This window comes from Martes martes (genome assembly GCF_963455335.1).
Source record: "Martes martes genome assembly, chromosome: 4".
Classification (NCBI taxonomy): domain Eukaryota; kingdom Metazoa; phylum Chordata; class Mammalia; order Carnivora; family Mustelidae; genus Martes; species Martes martes.
This window is the reverse complement of record NC_137891.1, coordinates 79,532,964-79,555,414: the sequence shown is the minus strand read 5'-3', so window position 1 is coordinate 79,555,414 and position 22,451 is coordinate 79,532,964. Positions and strand designations below refer to the sequence as shown.

General features: G+C 34.7%; 1 protein-coding gene across 1 annotated transcript in view; it reads right to left on the bottom strand.

Moving 5' to 3' along the window:
• Positions 1–1,686: 1,686 nt before the first annotated feature.
• Positions 1,687–22,451, bottom strand: part of PXDNL (peroxidasin like) — a 456,789-nt gene continuing 436,024 nt past the window's right edge. The window contains exons 21-23 of the mRNA XM_080802773.1: positions 21,484–21,613; positions 4,651–4,764; positions 1,687–3,928 (exon numbers count right to left, since the gene is read on the bottom strand). Of these exons, the coding sequence (XP_080658899.1) occupies positions 3,797–3,928; positions 4,651–4,764; positions 21,484–21,613 (376 nt within the window). The 3' untranslated portion in view covers positions 1,687–3,796. The remainder of the gene's footprint in view (positions 3,929–4,650; positions 4,765–21,483; positions 21,614–22,451) is intronic.

Sequence of the window (22,451 nt, the reverse complement as noted above, 5' to 3'; positions counted from 1 at the left end):
TCTCAGTTCATGTCTTGATCTACAGGGGTGTGAGTTCAAGCCCTGCATTTGGCTCTATGCTGGGTGTGGAACCGACTTTAAAAAAATGATCTTCATTTATTCCTAATATTTCTAGGATAATTAACATACATGGAATTAAGAATATTCTCCAGAAAGAAAAAAAAAACATTTTCCAGATTCCATTAACCACAATATGGATGATGGATAGCTAGATATATGACGAATAAAAATTAGATACTACATACCCTTTCCAAAGATAGAAATGCAATTTAAATTTTTTTACATTGGATTATTCCCATGTACACAAATTCCAAATGTGCACCAATATTTGGGTGCAAGGTATGAGAAGATAATACTATCTTAATTTTATTTACACATAATACATATTATATATAGATGTCTGTAAATTGTTATGCATATAATAAATAAATATATGTATATCTGAGCCAGAGCCTTAGAGTTGAACAATTTTGTTAATAATTAAGTTTAAAGAATTTTTCCTCACTTATTTTACAAAGCTTGTTTGAATACAGAATAAGCTTCATAATTTCAGGAAATATTATACATTCTGTCTCTCTAGTTTATGTTTAAGATGCAAATTTAAACACTGATTCATTTCTGATGCTTAAAACAAAAGGTAGCAAACTATCTAGGACAAGGACTAAAAACAAAGCATATGCGGTTATATTTAAGGTACAGATTTTAGCACTATTTGTATTTATTACACCATCCCCCATTTTGTATATTCATGGGGAACAAAAAAGTTTTCTATTGTTTTCTAAAAACTCTATCATGCCAATAAATGTTGAGGACACTCACCAAAATATGACTTTTAATAAACATATCTTTCCGAAACTGGAAGATAGGATTTCTGTGTGAACTATCCATGAACTCGATTTAACTTACTAATAAACTATATTTTATTTGCAAAAGAAAATGCATTACACATGACATTGGGCAAGGGGTGTTTGTAGCAATTACAGTTCATAAGTCTATATTAAAATCATTGCACAATTAAACAAACAAAAATTCCTTACCAAAATTCCCAACAAATTTTCTTAAACAGGTAAACAAAAACTCAGTTTTAAACATTGTTATTTGCCTCCTGTGAGCATTAAAGACTGCTTATCAGGTAAATGCTCTATTTCTAATCGCCAGTCTCAAATAAAAGCTGTCTATCCCCCTTCAACTACATGTCATGTAGCTCTGTGTGCAATGTGGCCACTTATGTATAGAAGGTACAGAGTATACATTAAAGAGCCGCTGAAAGAAAGGAGTTATTTTCACACATCATACATCCTGTCTAAAAAACTTTGCTTTTCTTTAGCAGACAAAATCAGGGAAAGAGTTAGTCCAAGAATGCGTTCATCTTCATTGTGTATACCTCTTCATGGATACTGCCTTTGCCCCAGATCAGAAAAGTGTCACATGTAAAAAAACATTTAATTTTACCTGAAGCAGATTTCATGGCAGAAAATAATATATCAAATGTTGTTAACAAATACATTTGAATTTTCAATGTTTTAAGCTTCTTTGGAAAAAACAAATCACTAAGGAAGAAACATCATTAGTGCATAGAAAATGTATAGAAGAATATACACACACACATAGACACACACATACAAAACTGGAAATAACATTTGCATTTGGACCGCAGAAATGGAATACCAAGCTTTCTATATCTTTAGGAAATACTTGAAATTTTTATTATGCACAATATTACTTTCAAAAATGAAACATTTTAAAAAGCACAAATAAATGAAATACAAATAAAATGAATAAAGCAGAAGGTAATCTGTATGATGATATTATAGTCATATTTGTAAAGGTGAGTGAATTTTCAAATCGTCAATTGACAGGCAAGTTTTCAAGTCCCCATGTTCCATTTTAAATGATAATTTTATTCTGTTACTTTGATACCTGCTTGTGTTTAATGAGCCAAACATACTGACCAGGTGACATCCAAATTAACATGTGGTCAGTGTATTATCCTATGAGATATCATATAGGCCCTGCTTAAACTTAAGTAAAATGATAAAATGACAAATGAGTATGATGAGAAACCTGAACTATTACATGTGTTATTGTCATATGCAGTATGTTTGCAGTAGTTTCAGAGGAACCAATTATACTTCCATGAGGTTTAGCTTCATTTCACTTTGTTGGGTTTTGAAAGGTTCCCGAATGTCAAGCTTTTGGGACTTACTAAGTTTTGTCTTTAAAAATGAAATACAATTAGAAATTCTTTTGGACTTAAAAATGCATCAAACAGGGCTCAGTCATTAAGCATCTGCCTTTGGCTCCGGTCGTGATCCCAGAGTCCTGGGATCTACCCCACATACGGCTCCCTGCTTGGTGGAGAGGAGGACCTTCTTCTCCCTCCCCACTTCCCCTGTTTATGTTCCCCCTCTCTCTGTGTCTGTCTCTGTCAAATGAGTAAGTAAAATCTTAAAAAAAAAAAAATCAAACATCAAACTTTTAGAGCATATTGTTTTGTCCTTAAACTTTTTAGTAAAAAATTATTTTGTATCTTAGGAGGGCATCACCAATACATTTTTTAAATAATGACATTATTATCAAACACTGAAAACATCTTTCCTCACTCATAATATTAAAACCATGAAAATATTTCCACTATAATGAATACTGCATTTTACATAATGCTTCTAAATATTGGGAGATTGTGCCTGGAGTTAAATGTTTATTTTGTAATTGGAAAACAGTAGTGTTATCACCCTGAGAGCCCCTTTGGGCAGGACACTACATGAAGTCTCTTCAAAGTCCTGGAACAAAGAATTTCTTAAAGAAATCTACCAAAAACTGCAAACAACCCCAAGTACTGTGGCTGCACCTTTTTAAAAAGAATTTATTAAGTGAAACTCACCTAATTTACTAAATATTCAATTCTGAATATAGCTAACCTATTGTCTATTGGATTGCATTTTAAATGCTATAAAAGAGTGACAAAATTAGAAGAAACCTTGTAGCAACACATTTTGTTAAAGTCAAAAGCATTTCCAATTTTTCTGATAGTAAATTCAGATTGTTCCTGAATTGTTCAGACTTGGTAAATTTCAATTTTGACATCTCACTAGTGGTAATAATGACAAATGAGGGAAAGGCAGAAATTGAGCAAGGCTCCTTTGAAGGCTCTTTCTCTCACAGTGTTTGTATTTTCCAGCCAAATGTAAAAATGGCAAACTCCTCCAAATACACTTTCACTGAATTTCCCCTCATGTTCTAGAAGGTGGAGCCTACTGATGGTTAAGGTAAATACCTTTCTAGAAAAATCTAGGCATTTTTTATGTTCTAGATGTGAGAGATGGAGTGGAGTGAGGAAAGCAGCATGGATTACATGTGCCAAAGTCATCACAGATCTTTCCAGATGTTTTCTCTGAGTGCAAAACCCATTCTATCAAAATTCCTGGAGATCATATAATCTCTCAGAATTTTGAAATGAAAGGTTTTTTCCACAATACTCAGATTAAAAAAAAATATTGCATCTGGTTTTTTTTTTTAATTTCCATGTACAGTATATAAAACTGGTAGCTTACAACAAGAAATATTTCTCACAAGAAAGTAATCCTTATCCTCCTTTTGGACTTTAATTTTGCATTACTTCAAGGTGTGTTAGCAAATGAAAAGATCCAAGACCTTTAGTATGCTGAAGGGTTAAATGAACTAATTTGTTTTAAGTCAGTGTTTTCTATGCCAGGAGTGTAACTATAGGTTAAAAGTGCTTGACTGCCTTTTCCTGAGAAATTCCCCCATTCAGGGCTCAAGAGCAGTGAATTGATTAGTGTTTCTCTGGGGAATCAGCTGGCATTCCTGGGCCTCTGCAAACTGGACAGCAGGTTCCTTTCACCAATTCAAGACTTAGACATGGACCCGGAGGACACGTCTCCACCACACAGGTGACCTGGCCACTCTGAAAGGCAACATTCAAAGATTATTCCCATGTTTCTTACAGTAAAATTACCTTTTTAAAAATTTCTTATAATATGTGATCTGATTGGTTATCTCAGTATAATAAAAATCACCCATGATATGAGCCTATTTATACATGTAGTTCCTATTAATGCTTTTTTTAATACATTTGCAGCGTGAAAAAACAAGACTGGAATTAGTGGCTTATAAAATGTTACCTCCCCAACCAGAGGGCATGGGGTGTGGAGAGAGGCAGGAGCGATTGGTATCAGCTGTGTTCAAAAAACAAACTAAATAAGCTTTTTTTCTTTTGCTGGGTACTATGATAGCGTTTTTCATATTTACCTAATACTTTCAGGCAACATTTGTACTGAGCTTGACTGGAAAATAAGGAGTTGAATTCAAGCCTCATTTCTGCCTTTATTTGTGTAATCTTGGGCAACGCTCAGTAAATGTCCTGAGTGTCAGCTCTCTCAATTATTAGTGAAAATATGAAAAGCCCATGTCGTATTTAGCAAGTGTTCATGATAGTGGCATATTTACATCGATAATCAAAAAGCTCAAAATCTCATATCAATACCTTGACATTTTAAAATATGCCTAGAAGCTATTCACAAAAAGAACATATTTTTCTATTTTGAATTTTTCAGGTATGTCTCAACTGGCAGGCTAGCAGAAGTAAAACAGGAGGCAGAAGTCGGAAAAACTTCTGGCGGCCCATACCTTACACATACAGCTAATGCAGTCTTCTTTCATCCAGTGTTCATTGTCTTTTCTTCGAATCCCTTTATCATCTGTGCATCCCCCCTGCCTGAGGCGTGCCTCCAGCTTGTTTATCTAAAAGAGGAGGTGAAGGAAAGGAAAGTGGGAATTGAAATCGTACCAACAAAGCAGATAACTAACACAGTTTGATGAAATGCTCTCTGTTCTGTAAGTATACACCTAAGGCAAAAGAAACTTCAAAGCCAACCTAATTTTTCTTAACATTATTTTTTACCCCAAATTTAATTAATCCAAGTCATCTGGTGTCTAAGCTAATAAATAGTTCCCTATATGTTACAAAATATTGAATATGGGCCTAATATCTGAAACAGGTAAGTTTTAAAAGAATGGAATTAAAATCAAATGAGTAGAATTACACATTTTTAAAATCTTATAACATATATTAATATTAATTCAACAAATCAATATTTTACTTAATTTTTGTACTTAGGTTATCATAAACAGCATTCCCTAAACAAATGTTTATATTAGACTGCAAAGATAAACAATCCAGGGTGTCAAGGACCTTAAGACTTAGTGGTATGACAGATCAATAAATCACAGTGCTAAGCCAATTAGATAGTGACAGTATATCAAAAGCAGAAGAAAAGCAGAAGATAAGCATCTCTCAGTTCTGCCTCAGGAAGAAAGGGAGGCCTCACACGGGAAAAAGCATTTGAGCTGTACGCAGACATGACAAAATCATTATGAAAAACAAGCAGGGAAAAGGCATTTCAGACAAAAGGGGAAAAGTTTGGCCAAAGCATGAGCACCACAAACAGGTCAGTATCTCAGGAGCATAAACTGCTGTGGAAGGTAAAAGTCACAGGGGGAGTGCTTGTGGGAATCAAGGCAGCAAAGAAAATTAGGACCTTAACAGTCCTATAAACTCATTTAGATATTATAGTCTCTAGATAATGGAGAAAAAATGCAGTCATCACATAATGGGAATATGCAGACAGACTATTGAAAGCAGAGAAACTTCAAGAAGATCCACATTGGCTCAGCTGAGAAAGGAAGAAGTGAGAGTCAAGAAAAGCCATTGAGCAGGTAGAGGTGTTTGGTTGGTTTGGGGGTAGGGAAAGAAAAAAAGAATGCAAGACGATTGCAAAGTTCCAGGTTCATAAGGTGCATGAAGGATGGTGACGTTCACCAAGATATATTCTAGAGGATGCATTACAAAAAAGTAATGATCCACAGAGAAATTAAAGATACTGAACTGAGAGGAATTTTACAAGGGATGAAAATAATGCAGTTTTACAAAAGAAGAGGCTAAATCCAAGAGCATTGAATGACTCGTGAATGTTGCAGCTGCAATGCTATGGCCTGAACTGTATCCCCTGAAAATCATATGTTGACACTCCAACCCCCAATACCTGAGAATATAATGGTATTTGGAGATAAAGTCCTTAAAGAAGTAATTATTTAAAATGTGATCACTGAGATGGGACCTAATCCAGTGGGACTGGCATCCTTATGAGAAGTGGAGATTAGAGTTCAGACATAGTGGAAAGTCTGGGTGAAGATACAAACCAAGGAGAGAGACCTCAGAAGCAACCAACCCTGTCAACACCTTGATCTGGTAATTCCAGCCTCCAGAACTATGAGAAACTAATTTCTGTTGTAAAGCCACCTAGCCTGGTATTTGTTATGGCTTTGCTAGCAAACTAATACATGCTTCATTAGGGCTAGATCCCATATTTTCAAAAGAACTTTCTAGTGTATATCTAAGAATCATTATGCTTTTATCTTCTAGTGAATGTTCCTTTCAGATTCTCTGAACTCTGTTATTTGGTTGAAAATGATAAAATAATTTCAAATACTTGACCATGATTATTAGTATGTCACAGAAATTACTGTGCCCAAGAATAATTTGGAGACAAACAGTAGACCAGACTGGATGACTTAAAGACCATAAAAGCAATGATTTATTTTTAAATGGTTACTGAACACCTGCTATTTGTCAGCTAGTCCTAGGGGAGACTACAATGATAAACACTCCTGGGTTTCTATTCTTAGGGAGACTGCAGTGTGGTAGGGGAGAATGAATCTGCAAAAATAAATATGATACAAGCCCAGATGTTGTGTCCTATTAGAGTATATGCACAATGATACAAAATTTCAAGAGAAAATAATAAATTTTAGAAAAATGGAGTAGAAAAGGGAATAATCAGGGAAGAATTTACAATTTAAATGACACTTGTGCTAGGCCTTGAATAAAGATGGCATTTGGTCATGGTAGTTTGGGTAGTACATTTCAGCTGGAGGGGAAGTGTGTAAAGGAAGTTAATAAGAGGGGAGGGTAAACAGTGAGTATGTAAGTTTGGAAAAAATGAGGGGCGCCTGGGTGACTTAGTCAGTTAAGCATCTGCCTTCAGCTCAGGTCATGATCCCAGGGTCCTGGACTGGAGCCCCGTGTCAAGCAACCTGCTCAGGGGAGAGCCTGCTTCTCCTTCTCCTGCTCCCCCTGCTTGTGTTCTCTCTCTCTTTCTCTTTCTCTGTTTCTGTGTCAAATAAATAAAATCTTTAAAAAAAAAAAAAAGAACATAGAAAACATGAAAAATGTTATTTGGAAATTGGATAAAAAGGTGGGTTAGAACTACATTTTCCAGAGTCAAGAATACCAATGAACTTGAAATTCACTAAAGGAAACAAAATCTTGATGTAAAAATTAATTAATTAATTAGTTGATTAATTAATAAAATTGATTGTATAAAATATTTTACTACGTTTGTGTTGAAGTAGGACAGTAGGATGGGCCTTTGAGGGTAATTTAGTATTACAGTGCCTACACTTCAGAAGTGACATCCGTTGTTCATTAGTTTATTCATTACCCAATAGGATTCATAAATATCCAATATATGCCAGCTAAACACTGATGAATTAAAAGACTAACTCTCTGGCTTTATGTAAGTAGTGATAATGGATACGGTGATAGGATAAATTAAAAATTATGGTGGAGGCAGGAATGAGAGTGTTTTATAATGACTAGGTGTGGACTGAGTTAGTCATTACCTGAGCAGGGGCATGGGTGTGATAAATGAAAATCATAAAATTCTGTAGACATATTAGTGATTATGGTCTAGAAGACTAAGATTAAAAAACACTTTTATTTCTAAAAATTATGAGAACATGTAAAACATTACTAAAGATGAATAAGTTCTAAAAAATAAAAAAGAATAGACGCAATTCTAAGATACAGAAAAGATATTAAGGTGGTAACTTCTGTCCTCAAGGAGAAAAATATAGAAAAGCAAAATAGACAAATGATAGCAGCACATCTATTTTAAACTTCGGGCACTTAGAGCAATAATATATGACAAAGAAATGACAAAGAAACTCTTTAAGAGAAATAGTCTGAGAATTGTCTATGTATCATAAATGTAAGAGATATAATGCATGATGAAATTTTGTTCTGGAATTAATCTGAGTCAAGAATAAGAGGCACTTTGGTGGGGAGTCAGAAAATACGCTGGGCCATAACTTTCCTTTCCCTATTTCCCCATGTACTTACTGCTAATATACAGAAATACAATTTATTTTTGTATGTTTATCTTATGTATCTTCTATCCTGTGACCTTGATGAAATTGCTTATTAATTCTAAGAGTTGTTTGGTAGATTCTTTGCAATTTTCTGAGAGGTAACTATATCACCTGAAAATATTTTTCTTTCTTCCTTTCCAATCTGTAGACATTTTCCTTTTCTTGTCTATTGCACTAGGAAGAACGTCCAGCACTCTGTTTAATAAGACTGGTAGGAATGGACATTCTTGCTTTATTGGCAATAGTAAGAGGAAAGCATTCAACCGTTCACCATTTAAGTCTATTAATACATCAGGTTACATTAATTAATTGATTTTGGAGCATTAAACTAACCTTGAATTCTCAAGTAAACCCCACTTAATTATGTTGTACAATTTTTTTATGTATTGCTATATTATCTCTGCTAATATTTTGTTAAAAGTTGTTGCATCCATATTCATGAGGGATAATTGGTATGTGATTTTATTCTTTTGCACTGTCTTTGTCTAGTTTGGGTATCAGATTAATACTATCTTCAAAAATGAATTGAAAGTATTCTCTTCTGTGCTATTACTGGAAAATTTCTGTAAATTTTTCTTTAAATATTTGATAGACTTCTGAACTTTTGAAGCCATCTGCACATGGGGATTTCGGGAGGAGATTTTTTTAACTAATAATTCAATTTCCTTGGCAGCTTTAAAGCTATTCAAATGATCTATTTCATATTGGGTGAATCATGATAGTTTGTGTTTTTTAAGGAGTTAGTACACTTGACCTAAGCTGTCAAATTTAGGTGTGAATTTTCCTTCTTTCTTTTTGCCATGAGTTGATTTAGCTGTTGCTTTTCCAGGTTCTTAAGGTAGAAACTTAGATTAATTTTTTAAAAGATTTTTATTTATTTATTTGACAGACAGAGATCACAAGTAGGTAGAGAGGCAGGTGGAGGGGGGCGGCAGTGGTGGGAAGCAGGCTCCCTGTTGAGCAAAGAGCTTGACTCTGGGCTCAATCCCAGGACCCTGAAATCATGACCTGAGCCAAAGGCCGAGGCTTAAACCCTGAGCCACCCAGGCACCACTAGATTATTGATCTGAAAGACATACCCTCTTTTCTACTGTATGTATTAGGGGCTCTAAATTTCCCTCTCTGTGCTGCTTTATGCTAATTTATTCTTCATTTTCATGTTTCATTTCAGTTTGACGTACTTTTTTATTCCCCTTGAGACTTCCTATTTAACTTGTCAACTCTTCAAAAGTGCGTTATTTCCTTTCCAAATATTTAGTCATTGTCCTTTTGTCTTTCTCATTTCTAGTTTTGTTGTGTTGGGTTCAGAAGGCATGCTCTGTATAACTTGAATTCTTTTAAATTTATTAAGGTTTCTCTTATGACTCAGAATAAAATCTATCTTGATACTAGAAGTAGGCACTTGAATAGAAGGAGTATTCTGTTATAGTTAGATTGAGTGTGCTATATAAATGTCGGTTAGATCCTATTGTTTGAAGTCATTTTTACATTCTTCAAATCTTGCTGACTTCTCTTTTTAGCTATTCTCTGTACAGTTCAGATAGGGTTGTTGAAGTTTTGACTAAATAGTTTTGACTATTTCTCTTTTCAGTTTTATTAGTTTTTGCTTCGTATATTTCAAATACTTTGCAGTTCTCTTGGTTACTGCATGTGTATTTAAGATTTGTCTTCTTTGTGATTGGTTCTTTTAGCATTGCATAATTGTCCTTGGTAATACTTCCTCTGAAATCTATTTTTTCCAGAATGAACTTAGCCACTCTTGCTTTAATTTAATTAATGTTGCATAATATATATTTTTCTACCATTTCACTTTCAACCTTCCTATATTGTTATATTTGAAATCAGTTTCTTGTAGACAGCTTAAAGATAGGTTATGCTTTTTTAAATAGTTTATTAATATCTGTCTTTTATTTGGTATTATTTAGAACATTTACACTTAATATGCTTATTGATATCTTAGAGCTCAAATATACCAATTTATTCTTTGTTTACCATTTGTTCTGTTTTTCACTTTTCTATGTTCTATTTCTTGATTTTCTGATGGCTGCTTTAAAATCCTTGTCACATAATTATAATATCTCTGTCACTTTAGTGTTGGAATTCACTGTCATTTTTTTACTCCATTTGAGATCTTTCTGCTTCTTGGCATAGTGAAAAATTCTCTGTTGAAATGTGGACATGTTGAGTATTACGGTATGACTTTGGATGTTATTTAAACCTTATGTTGTAGGTGTTTTCTTCAAACTGTTCTAGCAGGAGAAGGAGGGTAACACTGTTGCTACCATGTGGAAGAAGGAGTCTGTGTCCCTCACTTGTCCTCTGTTGATGCCCAAGGGAAATCTCTTCATTAATCCTCTGCAGAGTTAAAAGTCCTGGTTCCCTGTTGGGCCTCCACTTACTACCTTGGAGAAGTAGGTACATTTTTTACCATTCTGCACATGGCCTCCACTGACCACGGGGTGGGGAGGGGAAACGGAGATCTCATTACCAGTGGGAAGTAGTGGAAGTCCTAACTCTCCACTGGCCCCCTCTGACACCACCCTAGTGGGGAGGGAGAGGGCTGCTTCATTATTTTTGGGTCAAAGCTCTCCACAGTGACTGTAATCATTTAAAAGAGATGAGAATCCTGGTTTCCTGTTTGGTCTTTTATGGCAGTAGCCTCATAGGGGAGTTATGTTTCCTAATCATAGGCTAGAGTAGATGGACGTCTGGGCTCCTCATTCAGTGTTTGTTAGCATTGGTGGCTGTGAGGCCAATGCTTTGCCCGTGTTGTTTGGCTGAGGTAGGATGGTTATTGTCTAAAAGTTTTCCCTAACACTAGGCTGTCTGTTTCCTAGTCTTTGCCTAGAGAGAGTAAGGTTTCACTCAGCCTTTTTTTCCTCTCTACCTATTGTCATTTCAGAGTTGCCAAGCTAGCTATTTAGCTCCAAACTGGGTTTCATGAGGAAAAAACAAAAATGCCTAAAACCAGGAAACAACATGTTATTTCTTGGGCCCCAAGGTCACTGGCCAGTATACTTCTTTCTTCTCTTCACCATTCTGAGTCTTCTTATGTTTGTTTATATACGATGTTTAAGGTTTTTAGTTGTATGTTACAAGGAATAGGCAAAAGTGACATCTATTTTATTTTCTCAGAAGTAAAACTTTAATCTTACATAATCATGTAAAATTTTGACATAAATGACCCCAAAATTATTGTTCTACATAACTTATTAACTTGCTCTGCAAAGTTAATAATTTAATCAAAAGCTTAGCCATCCCATATCACTACAATCTCCCCAAAATAGCTGCTTAGTCAGAGTAGACAATACTGATAATAATATTCTCATTGTTCAGCTGCACACTGGTAGGATCCTTACTTACATGCATTGAATGGTGACCCCCCAAATTTGTAACTCAATGCCCTAACCCCCAGTACCTCACAATGTGATATTATTTGGAAATAGGGACATCGCAAATGTAATTAGTTAAGATGAAGTCATGCCAGAGTAGGCTGAGCTCCTATTTCTATATGAATGGTATTCTCATAAAAAGGGTGAAATTTAGACACAGACAGACAAATAGGGAAAATACCATGTCAATATGAAGGTAGAGATTTATAAAACAAAGAATGCCAATGGTTGCCAGCAAACCTCCAGAGATAGGAGAAACACATAGAACAGATTCTCCCTTATCACCCTCAGAAGGAATCAACCCTGCTAACATCTTCATCATGGACTTTCAGCCTCCAGAATTGTAAGTCAATACATTTCTGTTGTTTAAGGTGTCCAGTTGTGGTTTTGTTATAGCAGCCCTAGCAGACTAATGCAGTTCTCATTAGAGACTTTCCAGATACAATGTTTTATAGGTTTTTTTTTTTCTTTTAAGTAAAAGAGGGATTTTGGAGATTTAAATTTATAAATCTTGTTTCGTTTGGGAATATCTAACACTTAGGAATATCTAACACCTAAACACACCTTAGAGATCAAATCAGAAAAGTAAATGACCCAAGAACTTAAAATTTTTGCAAAATTCATCCAGAAAGAAAGTATGTCCTTTAAAAAGTAGTATTACATTTTATAGAAATATAACAGAAATTATTTTTAGTATAAAATTCACTAATCACAAAATATTGAAATCCTAAAGTGTTTACTGGAATATTTAACTGAATTTAGACCAGTCCTATTAAGTAGCCATTATTCCTGAAGTCCACTTATTTTGTCATCAAAGTTTCCCACACTGGAAGGGGCTTGTGACAGATTGCATTATTTTGTTCACAAAAGTCAACAGTCCTCTATAGTGGGCCTTTCTCCGTGGACACTTTTGTGGTCACTCTCTCTGGGAGGAGTATACCTGTCTCCCAGTGACATCAGGTTTTGTTCTATAACACCTTGGTCAATGGCGCATGAGCAGAGCTAATGTGAGTCATACTAAGGAAAATCTTTCAACACCAGTCCCAACAATGATCTTTTTCTTCTACCACAAGAGAAGTATTTTCCAGACAGTGATGTTCCTATAGTCTGGGTCTAGAAATTTAAAATCTATGAAGCAGAAACATAGCTGAGTCCCAAAGAGCAGGAAACATTCATCAAGATCTAGGACATCCTGGACCATAACGCAACCTTAAACAATGATAAAAGAATAGATACCATACAAAGTGCACTTTTAGATTACTGTGGAATTAAACTAAAAGTCAATAACAGAAATATTTGAGAATTAGGAAACAAATCAAATGATCTATGGATCAAAGGAAGAGAAATAAAAAAGAAATGCATACTTTTAAATAAATGAAAATGGAGATAAAACATCAAAATTTGGTGGGTGCAGTAGAAGAATGCTTAAAGAAAAATCCATGGAATCAAATCCATATATTGTAAACGAATAAAGATATGAAATCAGTATTTGTAATTTGTGTATTCTCTCTTTTTATCCTGGTTAGTGTCATTAGGGACTTATGAATCTTATTTGTTTTTTTTTTAATCAGCTTTTATTTTCATTGAGGTTTCTTCTTGTTTTTCTATATTCAATTTTACTGATTTCTGCTCTAAATGTATGATGTCCTTCCTTCATCATATTTTAGTTTTAATTTAGTTTTAATTTAGTTTCTTATTTTTCTAGTTTCGAATGAACTAATTCTAGTTTCCAGTAAACTCTAGTTTCTAGAGAAATAAGAGAAAATTAAGCCCAAAATATAGGGAAAAAAACACATGAAAGTTATAACAGAGAACTATAAAACTGAATACTAGGAAACAATAGAAAATGAAAACAAAAGCTAATTATGTAAGAAATCAATAATATTCATAAATCTTTAGTGAAACTAAGAAAACATAGAAAATACACAAATTACCAACATCATAAATAAAATCATCACTACTAACCCCATGAACATCAGAAGGACAAAAAAGTAATAATATAAACTACTCTGGGCCAGAGATTTCATAACTTAGATGGAATAGATCAATTCCTTTAAAGACACAAATTATCAAAAGTCACATAAGAAAGAGATATCCTGAACAGCCTTGTATCTATTAAAAAATTAAATCAGTAACTTAAAAACCTTCCAAAAAAGAAAGCACAAGGCTCAGATGGGTTCACTGGTGCTTTACACCTTGAGAAAAAGTAAAAGCAACACTCCACAACCTCTTCTAGAAAACAGAAGCAAATAGAACACTTAAAGCCAAAACCAGGTTAAGAAATTATGAGAAAAGAAAACTACTGAATAATACCTTTCATGCATGTAGATGTAGATAGTAGTGGATTTAATCTAACAATGTATAACAACAACTACATACCATAACCCAGTGTGATTTATTCCTGGCATACAAGACTTGTTTAACATTCAAAATCAATTAGTGGAATCTATGATATCAACAGGTTAAAAAAGAAATCATAGTTCATAATATCAATAACAAAAAAAAAACTGACAAAATCCAACACTCACCCATGATAAAAACTCTCACTAACTAGAAATAGAATTTCCATAAGTCGATAAAAAAAATCTACAAAAATCATATATAGCTAACATATTTAATGATGAGAGGCAGGGTGCTTCCCGCATAAGACTGGGAACTTTTCTTTTCTCAGTCTTATTCAAATTTTTAGTCCTAGCTAATGCTATAAGACAATACAAATAAGTAAATGGTACATAGATGGACGTAAGATACAAAATTGCCTTTATTCACCGATGACACAATTGTCTATGTTGAAAAACCCAAAGAATCTATAAAACTCTCCTTTAAATGTTTTTAGTATATTCACAAAGTTGTACAATCATCATTACAATCAAATCTTGTAACATTTCATCACCTCAAAAAGAAATCCTATATGCATTAGCAGTCAAGTTCCATTTCCTTTTCCACTCCCCCAGGCTTAAACAACAGCTAGTCTACTTTCAATTTCTGTAGATTTGTTTACTTTGGATAGTTTCTGTATCCTTGTGGTATGCGGTATTTTCTGAAAGGTCTGTTTCACCTAGCATAATGTTTTTAGGGCTCCCCCATGTTGTAGCATATATCTATACTTGATTCCTTTCTACAGCCAAATAATGTTCCATTGCATTAAACCACATTTTGTTTTATCAACTGATAAATATTTGGGTTGTCACCACTTTTGGGCTATTTTGAATAACACTACTGTGAATATTAATATAGCAACTCACATGTGGGTCTGTTTTCATTTCTCATAGGTACGTACCTAGGACAGGCTGAGAATTTTCTAAAATCCTCACGTTCTGGTTGTTTTTTGCTTAGTATTTCTTTTCACAATTTCTCTTTCTCCTCTTACATTTTATCATAAGCAGCAAGGTTAAATCAGAATACACTTTGAACACTTTGCTTAGAAATCTCCTCAACTAAATTTCCAAAGTCATCACTCACAGGTTCTGTGTTCTACAAAACACTAGACATAATTCACTCAAGTTCTTTGCCACTTATAGTATGGATCATCTTTTCCTTCAGTGTCTAATAACATGTTCCTTATTTCCATCTGAAATCTTATCAGAAGTACTTCTAACATCAAATCCCTGCCAAAAATCTCTCCAACACAATCCAGATTTTCTCTAATGGGCACCTCAAAGCTCTAAACAGCCTCAATTCATTACCTAGTGCTGAAGACGTTTTCACACTGTTAGGTATTTGTTACAGCAACATCCCACTAATTGGTACCAAAATCTGTACTGGTTTGCTAGGGCTGCAATAATAAAGTACCACAGATCAGGTGGCTTAACAACATTTTGTTTTCTTACAGTTGTAGAAGCTAGAAGTTCAAGATCAAGGCGCTGGCCGAGTTAGATTCTTCTGAGGACTTTCTTCTTGGCTTGTAGGTAGCCAACTTCTCACTGTGTCTTCACTTTGTCTTCCATGCACGAACATCCCTGGCATCTTCCCAGCTGTGTGAGTAATAAATCTTCCTTCGTCCAAACCAATTAATCCCCTGGGTTTTGACATAAAACCTCACCTTGGACAGGAGCTTCTCCACATCAAAATGGAGTTGCTGTAATACATTCAGTCACCAAGCCCTGACCATTCTACTTCACAGTTATCTCTCCAAAGCTTGTCCTTTTTTTCCCCTAAGATCATTAGTACATCCTAAGCCAACATCTCCTCACTTCTGGAACACGACATAACACTGCAGTCACTTTTGTATTCCTTTATCAGTTCTCCTACAGAAACCAGATCAAATTATCTAAATTCAAGTGCAAAGCATCTTTACTGTTCCTCAGAGACTTGGAATTCAGGAGAACCCTTTATAGACCTTCTTATTTAGACAGTTCCTGCCCCTCAGACTCATATCATGTGATTCTTGATTACCTATTCTCCAGCCATACTTGACATCTTTCTGTTCCTTATATATGTCAAAGCTTCCTTTAGCTTTAATTGTTTCACTTTCTGTGGTTGTTATATTAGTAATAACATTACCTGTCCTTTAATTAAAAGAAGGCTTCTGAAGTATCTTTGATTCTTTTCTTTCACTCGTCTTCATACACTTGTTCTATAAAGTGGTGAAGCTGGATTTTCTGGAACAGTTTTAATTTATGCTTCCCCCCCCCCCCGGCTTAATTATTATTACTGTTGTCCCCTTTGAACTCATGAAAGAACCTGTTTTGGATTAATAAATTAAGTGGACAATCTATTGCTCTCTTTATCTCTCTTCATGTCTGTTTGTTTGCTTGTTTGTTTGGGGTTTTTTTTGTATTTTTTAAAAGATTTTATTTATTTATTTGACAGAGAAAGATCACAAGTAGGCAGAGAGGTAAGCAGAGAGAGGGAGAGGGGAGTAGGCTCCCTGCTGAGCAGAGAGTCCGATGTGGGACTAGATCCCAGGACCCTGAGATCATGACCTGAGCCGAAGGCAGCGGCTCACCCCACTGAGCCACCCAGGCGCCCATGTTTGCTTGTTTGTTTTAAGTAATCTGAATTCAGAACAAGAATTTTGTCTAGCTTCATATTCCATCTTTCCAACACCCAGCAAATTTACCAAGTTACAGTGAAATATATGATCTTACCTAAGTATGAGTCATCGATTAGCTATCATTAAATTATTATCAACTGCACCCTTTTACATAGATCTCAGAGGAGAAACCTAGACAACTACACCCTAACTTTTTCCCCATTATGTTCTGGATTAGTCTACCAATGAGAGGCACTCATGTAAGATTGGAAAGAAAATCAGTATTATTCTTAAGCACAATTGTTAACAGGTACATAGGCTAAGCTTCAGGCTCCTGTGAAATTGCTGAGACTCACTGTGGCTTACATATGAGTTCCTGTGAACCAAATAGCTTCCAGAAACTATTTCTATGACCTCTATTCCTCTCTTCCAACGGCTGTGAAAACCTATGACTTTTTGTATTAAAACCCATCCTACTTGGAATTACAGAGGGGTTTCTGTTATTTTCACTGAAAACTGACTTACACATCTCCTTGGGAAATAAAATAAGCTTACATTTTAAATTGAATTTTAGTGTTTCATCTATTGAAAATTTTTTAAATTGCAAGTTATTTCATATTAATAATAAAGTATCAAAAAAGAAAATTCCCTCTAAAGTCTCATAATATTAATGTGGTATTCCAAATGATGTTAAATAAGTACATGCAAGTTATTTAGTGATTTCCGTGTATCTCCTCTGTACTATTCATCAATACTCAAAATTAGGCACTTTTTAAAATTGTGTCCTAAGTTCTGAGATCTGATCATGTATGATCTGAAAAGATCTGAAAGATGACAGAAAAAAATGCCTGTCATGATTATATAACTAAATATTTAGGTTCATTTAACAAAACAGGTAGACTCCATTTTTCACTATATTGCAGCTCTAGAAATTGCATCAAAATGTACAGAACATTTTATTTTCTAGAAACAAATGATACACTTGCAAGATAAATTCCTAGCTTATGACAATTTAAGTAAATTCTAGCTCTGGCTAATAATATGTTATAATGGCAGAGGTATAAACACCATAAACCTCAACCATAAAATAATAAATATCTGTAAAATAGGCTCCTAGAAAAAGAGAAAATATATCCACTATACCAAAGGGCCATGGAAAAAAGCATATACCATATGAAGACTATAATTCAATTTTATTATGATCTTGACATTTATACAAAAAAATAGTATATGCTTATTTTGTTAATTTCAACTATTAAATTAAATCCAAACTTGTATGTCTTATTTAGCTTGAATAGAACTTGAAATAAATGACTTAAAGCTAATTTGAATGGCCTAGATCTCTCTTTAAAAATCTGATTGTTTGAGTCTGAATATATATCTTATTTTACTCTATATTCATTCAAAAGGATACCAGGGATCTAAGAACTTCTCCCAGAGTTTCAACTATTCTTTATAAAGCACTTATTGTGACATCAAACAATTTGAAAACCTCACTAAGAGTTTAATTTTAATTAAAGGTATAAATTCTTATATATTATCTCATTGTTCATTATATACTACCTCTCCCCTGCAATAGACAGACACCCTTTACAGCCATGTAAATTCAGTACTATCACAAAATGAAATAATTAAATGTTCTGAGTATAGTTATAGCTCTAGTTCTAGTTATGTCTATAATGATCAGAATCATATTTAATGAACAAATACAATTTACTATAACCCACTGATTATAAAATACTTATAACACCATGGAATTTGCAGACCACCTTCATTACTTTGATTCCATCATGGTGAAAGGACCAACATTAATGAATATCTTTTCTAGACATTCCAAAGTCACCTAATAAATGTAAATAAGCAACAGTGGAAAATGTCAAGACTGGCACTATTTCACAGCCCTGCAGACATAATGCACCTAGGGTTAGAAAGTAAATGTAGAAATCCATGGCTAATAACTGAAGGTTGGAATCTTGTGTTATAGACAAAGGACGGTCTCAAGAATAATAATAATCTCCTACATGACGAGTACCTCTATATCCTGTTTAATCTACTTCTTCATTGTCTTTAATTTTACCATAACAAATACACATAACTTTATCTGGATGCTCATTTTTCATAAAGTAAAGGGTTTAGTTTTTTTTTTAATTTATTTATGAATGTGTTGCATTCATGTTGATAAGCAACAGAAAAGCCACGAAGCTGAACGCACTGCACATTTAGAAATGTCCTTCTTTAGCTAAGAGGATGCATTTCACATTAACACGGACCATAAAACTCAGGAAAATGACAAATTAACAACAAATGTTAATTTCACAAATCCTAAGGGCTTGTTATATCTGAAAATATGCTTTGTCCTCAGAACATCTGTCTTCATCAACCTGTCCACCTCTGAGTGCTTCTTGTTCTGTTCACAGATGTAGTGGTAGATGCGAAATTTATGTGTGTCCCATTCTCAACGGTTTGTTTTTTTTTTTCTTTTTTCAATCTACTTTACGTGACCTGCTTGTTTTCTGACTTGAGTCAATATTTCCCAATGCTGGTATTATGTCATATTTATTTATTCCTTCAATTTTTATCTGTCAGGATTTTGTCAGGTTTCATTAAGTGTGCACACAGTTCTGTGCCCTACTGTACCTCTTCCCATCAGTGTATCCCGTGTGTCCCAGGGAAACCTGACTTCTGTAGGAGTGTTCAGGACCTTGTAACTGTCTCTTCCATCTTTGTCTGGTCCTAACATACACTTTATATTCCTGATAGATTCAGAACTTTTTGAGTTCAAAAAGGAAACCAGGATGCCTGAGTGGCTCAGTCAGTTAAACATCTGCCTTTGGTTCAGGTCATGATCCTAGGGTCCTGGGATCCAGTCCCACACTGGATTCCTTGCTCATTGGGGAGCCTGCTTCTCTCTCTGCCTGCAGCTCTCCCTGCTTCTCCTCTCTCTCTCTTTCTCTCTCTGGCAAATAAATAAAATAAAATCTTAACAGAAAACAAACAAACAACAACAACAACAAAAAACCACTAGTTGTTTTTAAACAAGTACTCTGTGTCAGACACTGAGGATCCAGCAGTGAAACAGCCCCAGCTATTTAGATATTTACAATAAAATGGAAGAGATAGAACAAATTAACAGGGAAAAACACTTTTTCTTGATATATTTAGAGATACATATTACTTCACACTGTTGTTGGACACTTGGAGGACCAACTACTACAGTCTTGGGGTATCTGGAATGCTTCTAATCACTATTACAGCATTTATCAAAGATGAAATATCACCACCAACATGTAGATAAAATTGGACTAAAATGTTATTTATGAATTCTACCTGTGTCTATAAATCCATAAAATAAGCTCAAGAAAAATAATTTTCTATATAGATAAAAGGATTAATATTTAAGATAACAAGGCCCACCTTCTGCAGCCCAGGGCCGAGGACTTTCTCTTACCAGTATAACTTACCTCTTCTATGACACATGAGCTCAAGCAAATAAAATAGAGGTCCCTATATTCAGTGGGGTCGCAAAGTCCTAGATCATCCCAACCATTCCAAGAGGGAATAACCTTAACCTTCAAGAATAACTTTCTAGAGGAACACCTGGGTGGCTCAGTTGGTTAAGCCTCTGCCTTCGGCTCAGGTCATGATCTCAGGGTCCTGGGATCGAGCCCAACATCGGGCTCTCTGCTCAGCAGGGAGGCTGCTTCCCCGACCCCCACCTCTCTCTGTCTGCCTCTCTGCCTACTTGTGATCTCTCTCTCTGTCAAATAAATAAATAAAATCGTAAAAAAAAAAAGAAAAAAAGAATAACCTTCTAGAAACAATGCTTCACATCTTTGAGATTCATGTTCAGACTCAGATTAGACAACTGATTGGACAAGTGGTTGTTCTGGTCATAAGGAAGGGTACTGATGGATAGCACACTGTTGCAAACCATGGCTGCTGCCAGACCCTAAAGGTGACACATGCAGCAAGCAGGTAATCTTGCATTTCTATACAAGATAATCTTTACATTCAAAAGCAACAGTAATATGTTAAGGAGGTTACTGTTCACAAAGTGCCTCTGCCATCCTTACAACATTCCTGAAAGTCCAGAGGATACTTACTCCGAATGGTTAAATAAATTGCCCAGCTCAGACAACTTGTAAAGGCAGAACTTCCTGGCAGCAGGCCCTGGTTCTTCTCACACCCCTACAGTGCTTTCTGCCTCAAGGCCTCTGATGGTAAGAAGCAAAAAATATGCTTCATAGTGACATTAAAGTTGAGGAAGGAGCCAGCACAGCACTATGCCTTGAAAGAGATCAGACTTCCACTTCTGAATAAAACCACCTAATTGCCATTTCTAATATAAGCCAAATCTCTCATTGACTCATTCCCAAATTTTAGAAAAAATTAAATAAACCATGAGCCAGAACAACTGAGAAAATAAGCAAAAGTGCAGAGGAGTGTGGAAATTTCATTTTTAACAATAGCTTTTTCAGAAATGGAAAACCAGACAAAGCAGTAATCCCTCAGAGGCTTGTTTGGATTCCATTTCAAAAACAAAAACAAAAAATTATAAGAAAAGTATGTGTTGGCCTGTTACAAATTATCTAATCCACAGAGATAAAGAGAGCAGCCAAACACAACTATTCAGAAAGGCACTGAGCAGGAACTCAGAAACTCACTGAGCAGAGAACTCCATCACTGGAACCCTATGTATTGAAGAAATTGGTATTTGGTAGAAAAGAAATGGGTTTTACCCAAGCGCTCCTTCCCTGTATTCAACTATTACAAGGAAACAGGTATTGTGCTATATATTTACAGAGCCGTTGGACAGATTTTTTTTTTAATCTAGTTATTTCAGTCTCTATGATAAGAACATGTTGCTTAGGGGGAAAAACAAACCTGTTCTCTGAGAGCTTTGATGGTTTTCTGAGTTTCCACTGCAAAATTGCTGAAATCTTGGGGAAACTTTGCTTTTGGCAGAAATGTCACGTGTCTACCATCTTCATCAATGTACAAGTGATCTTGTTGCCTGTTTATAATAGAAGCAAAAAAAAATGCTGAAAAATAAAAGTCACATGGTAAAAAAAAATAAACAAATATTCCTCAGGCATTAGAGTGTACAGGGCATTGTGACTGCTGCTTTGTGTGACTAGAATTAGAAATTAAAATTAAATGACATATAAGAAGATAATCCAGAGAGTCACATCTGTTCCACATAGTTTACTCAAAATGATAAGGAAATATTTCCTAGGAAATAAAGGGAATGCCATGTAGTATTACATATCTATTTGACATATTATTTAGATCTCAAATTATGTCTTTTGCTAAAAATTGTTCATTTCACTTCACAGTGAAAGAGCAGTGACAAATTAAATATTATATATTATATAGCACCCAGGTGGGAACATTCCTTGCTCTATTATAAATTCATGGCAAGAACTAAATTAAGATAAGAATACTAGTCTGACAAAAATCTAATCTTAAACCAGATGCAAAATAGCACAGTATTGTCAATAATAAAAGGAAATAAAAAGTCTTGGGCTGAATTTAAAATATGATTCCTAGAGCTTAACTGAAGTTCTCAAAAGACAGAGGTAAATAATGAGTTTGGGAAATTGAAATGAAAGTTCCATCCATCTATGATTATAATATATTGTTAAAAATATTTTATATAGATTTGATTTAGTTGACATGCTATTCATGTCCAAGTTTTTCCTTTTTTCCCAAATTTTGTTTGAAGTTCTTCCTCGTGAAGAAACCATTGTAACTTTCAAAATTGTTCTGCTTTGTTCTGCTCAATATATGTCTTCTACTGTTCAGTAAGAAAATGGTTTGCCAGACACAGTAGATCCTACGAGCTTATAAAA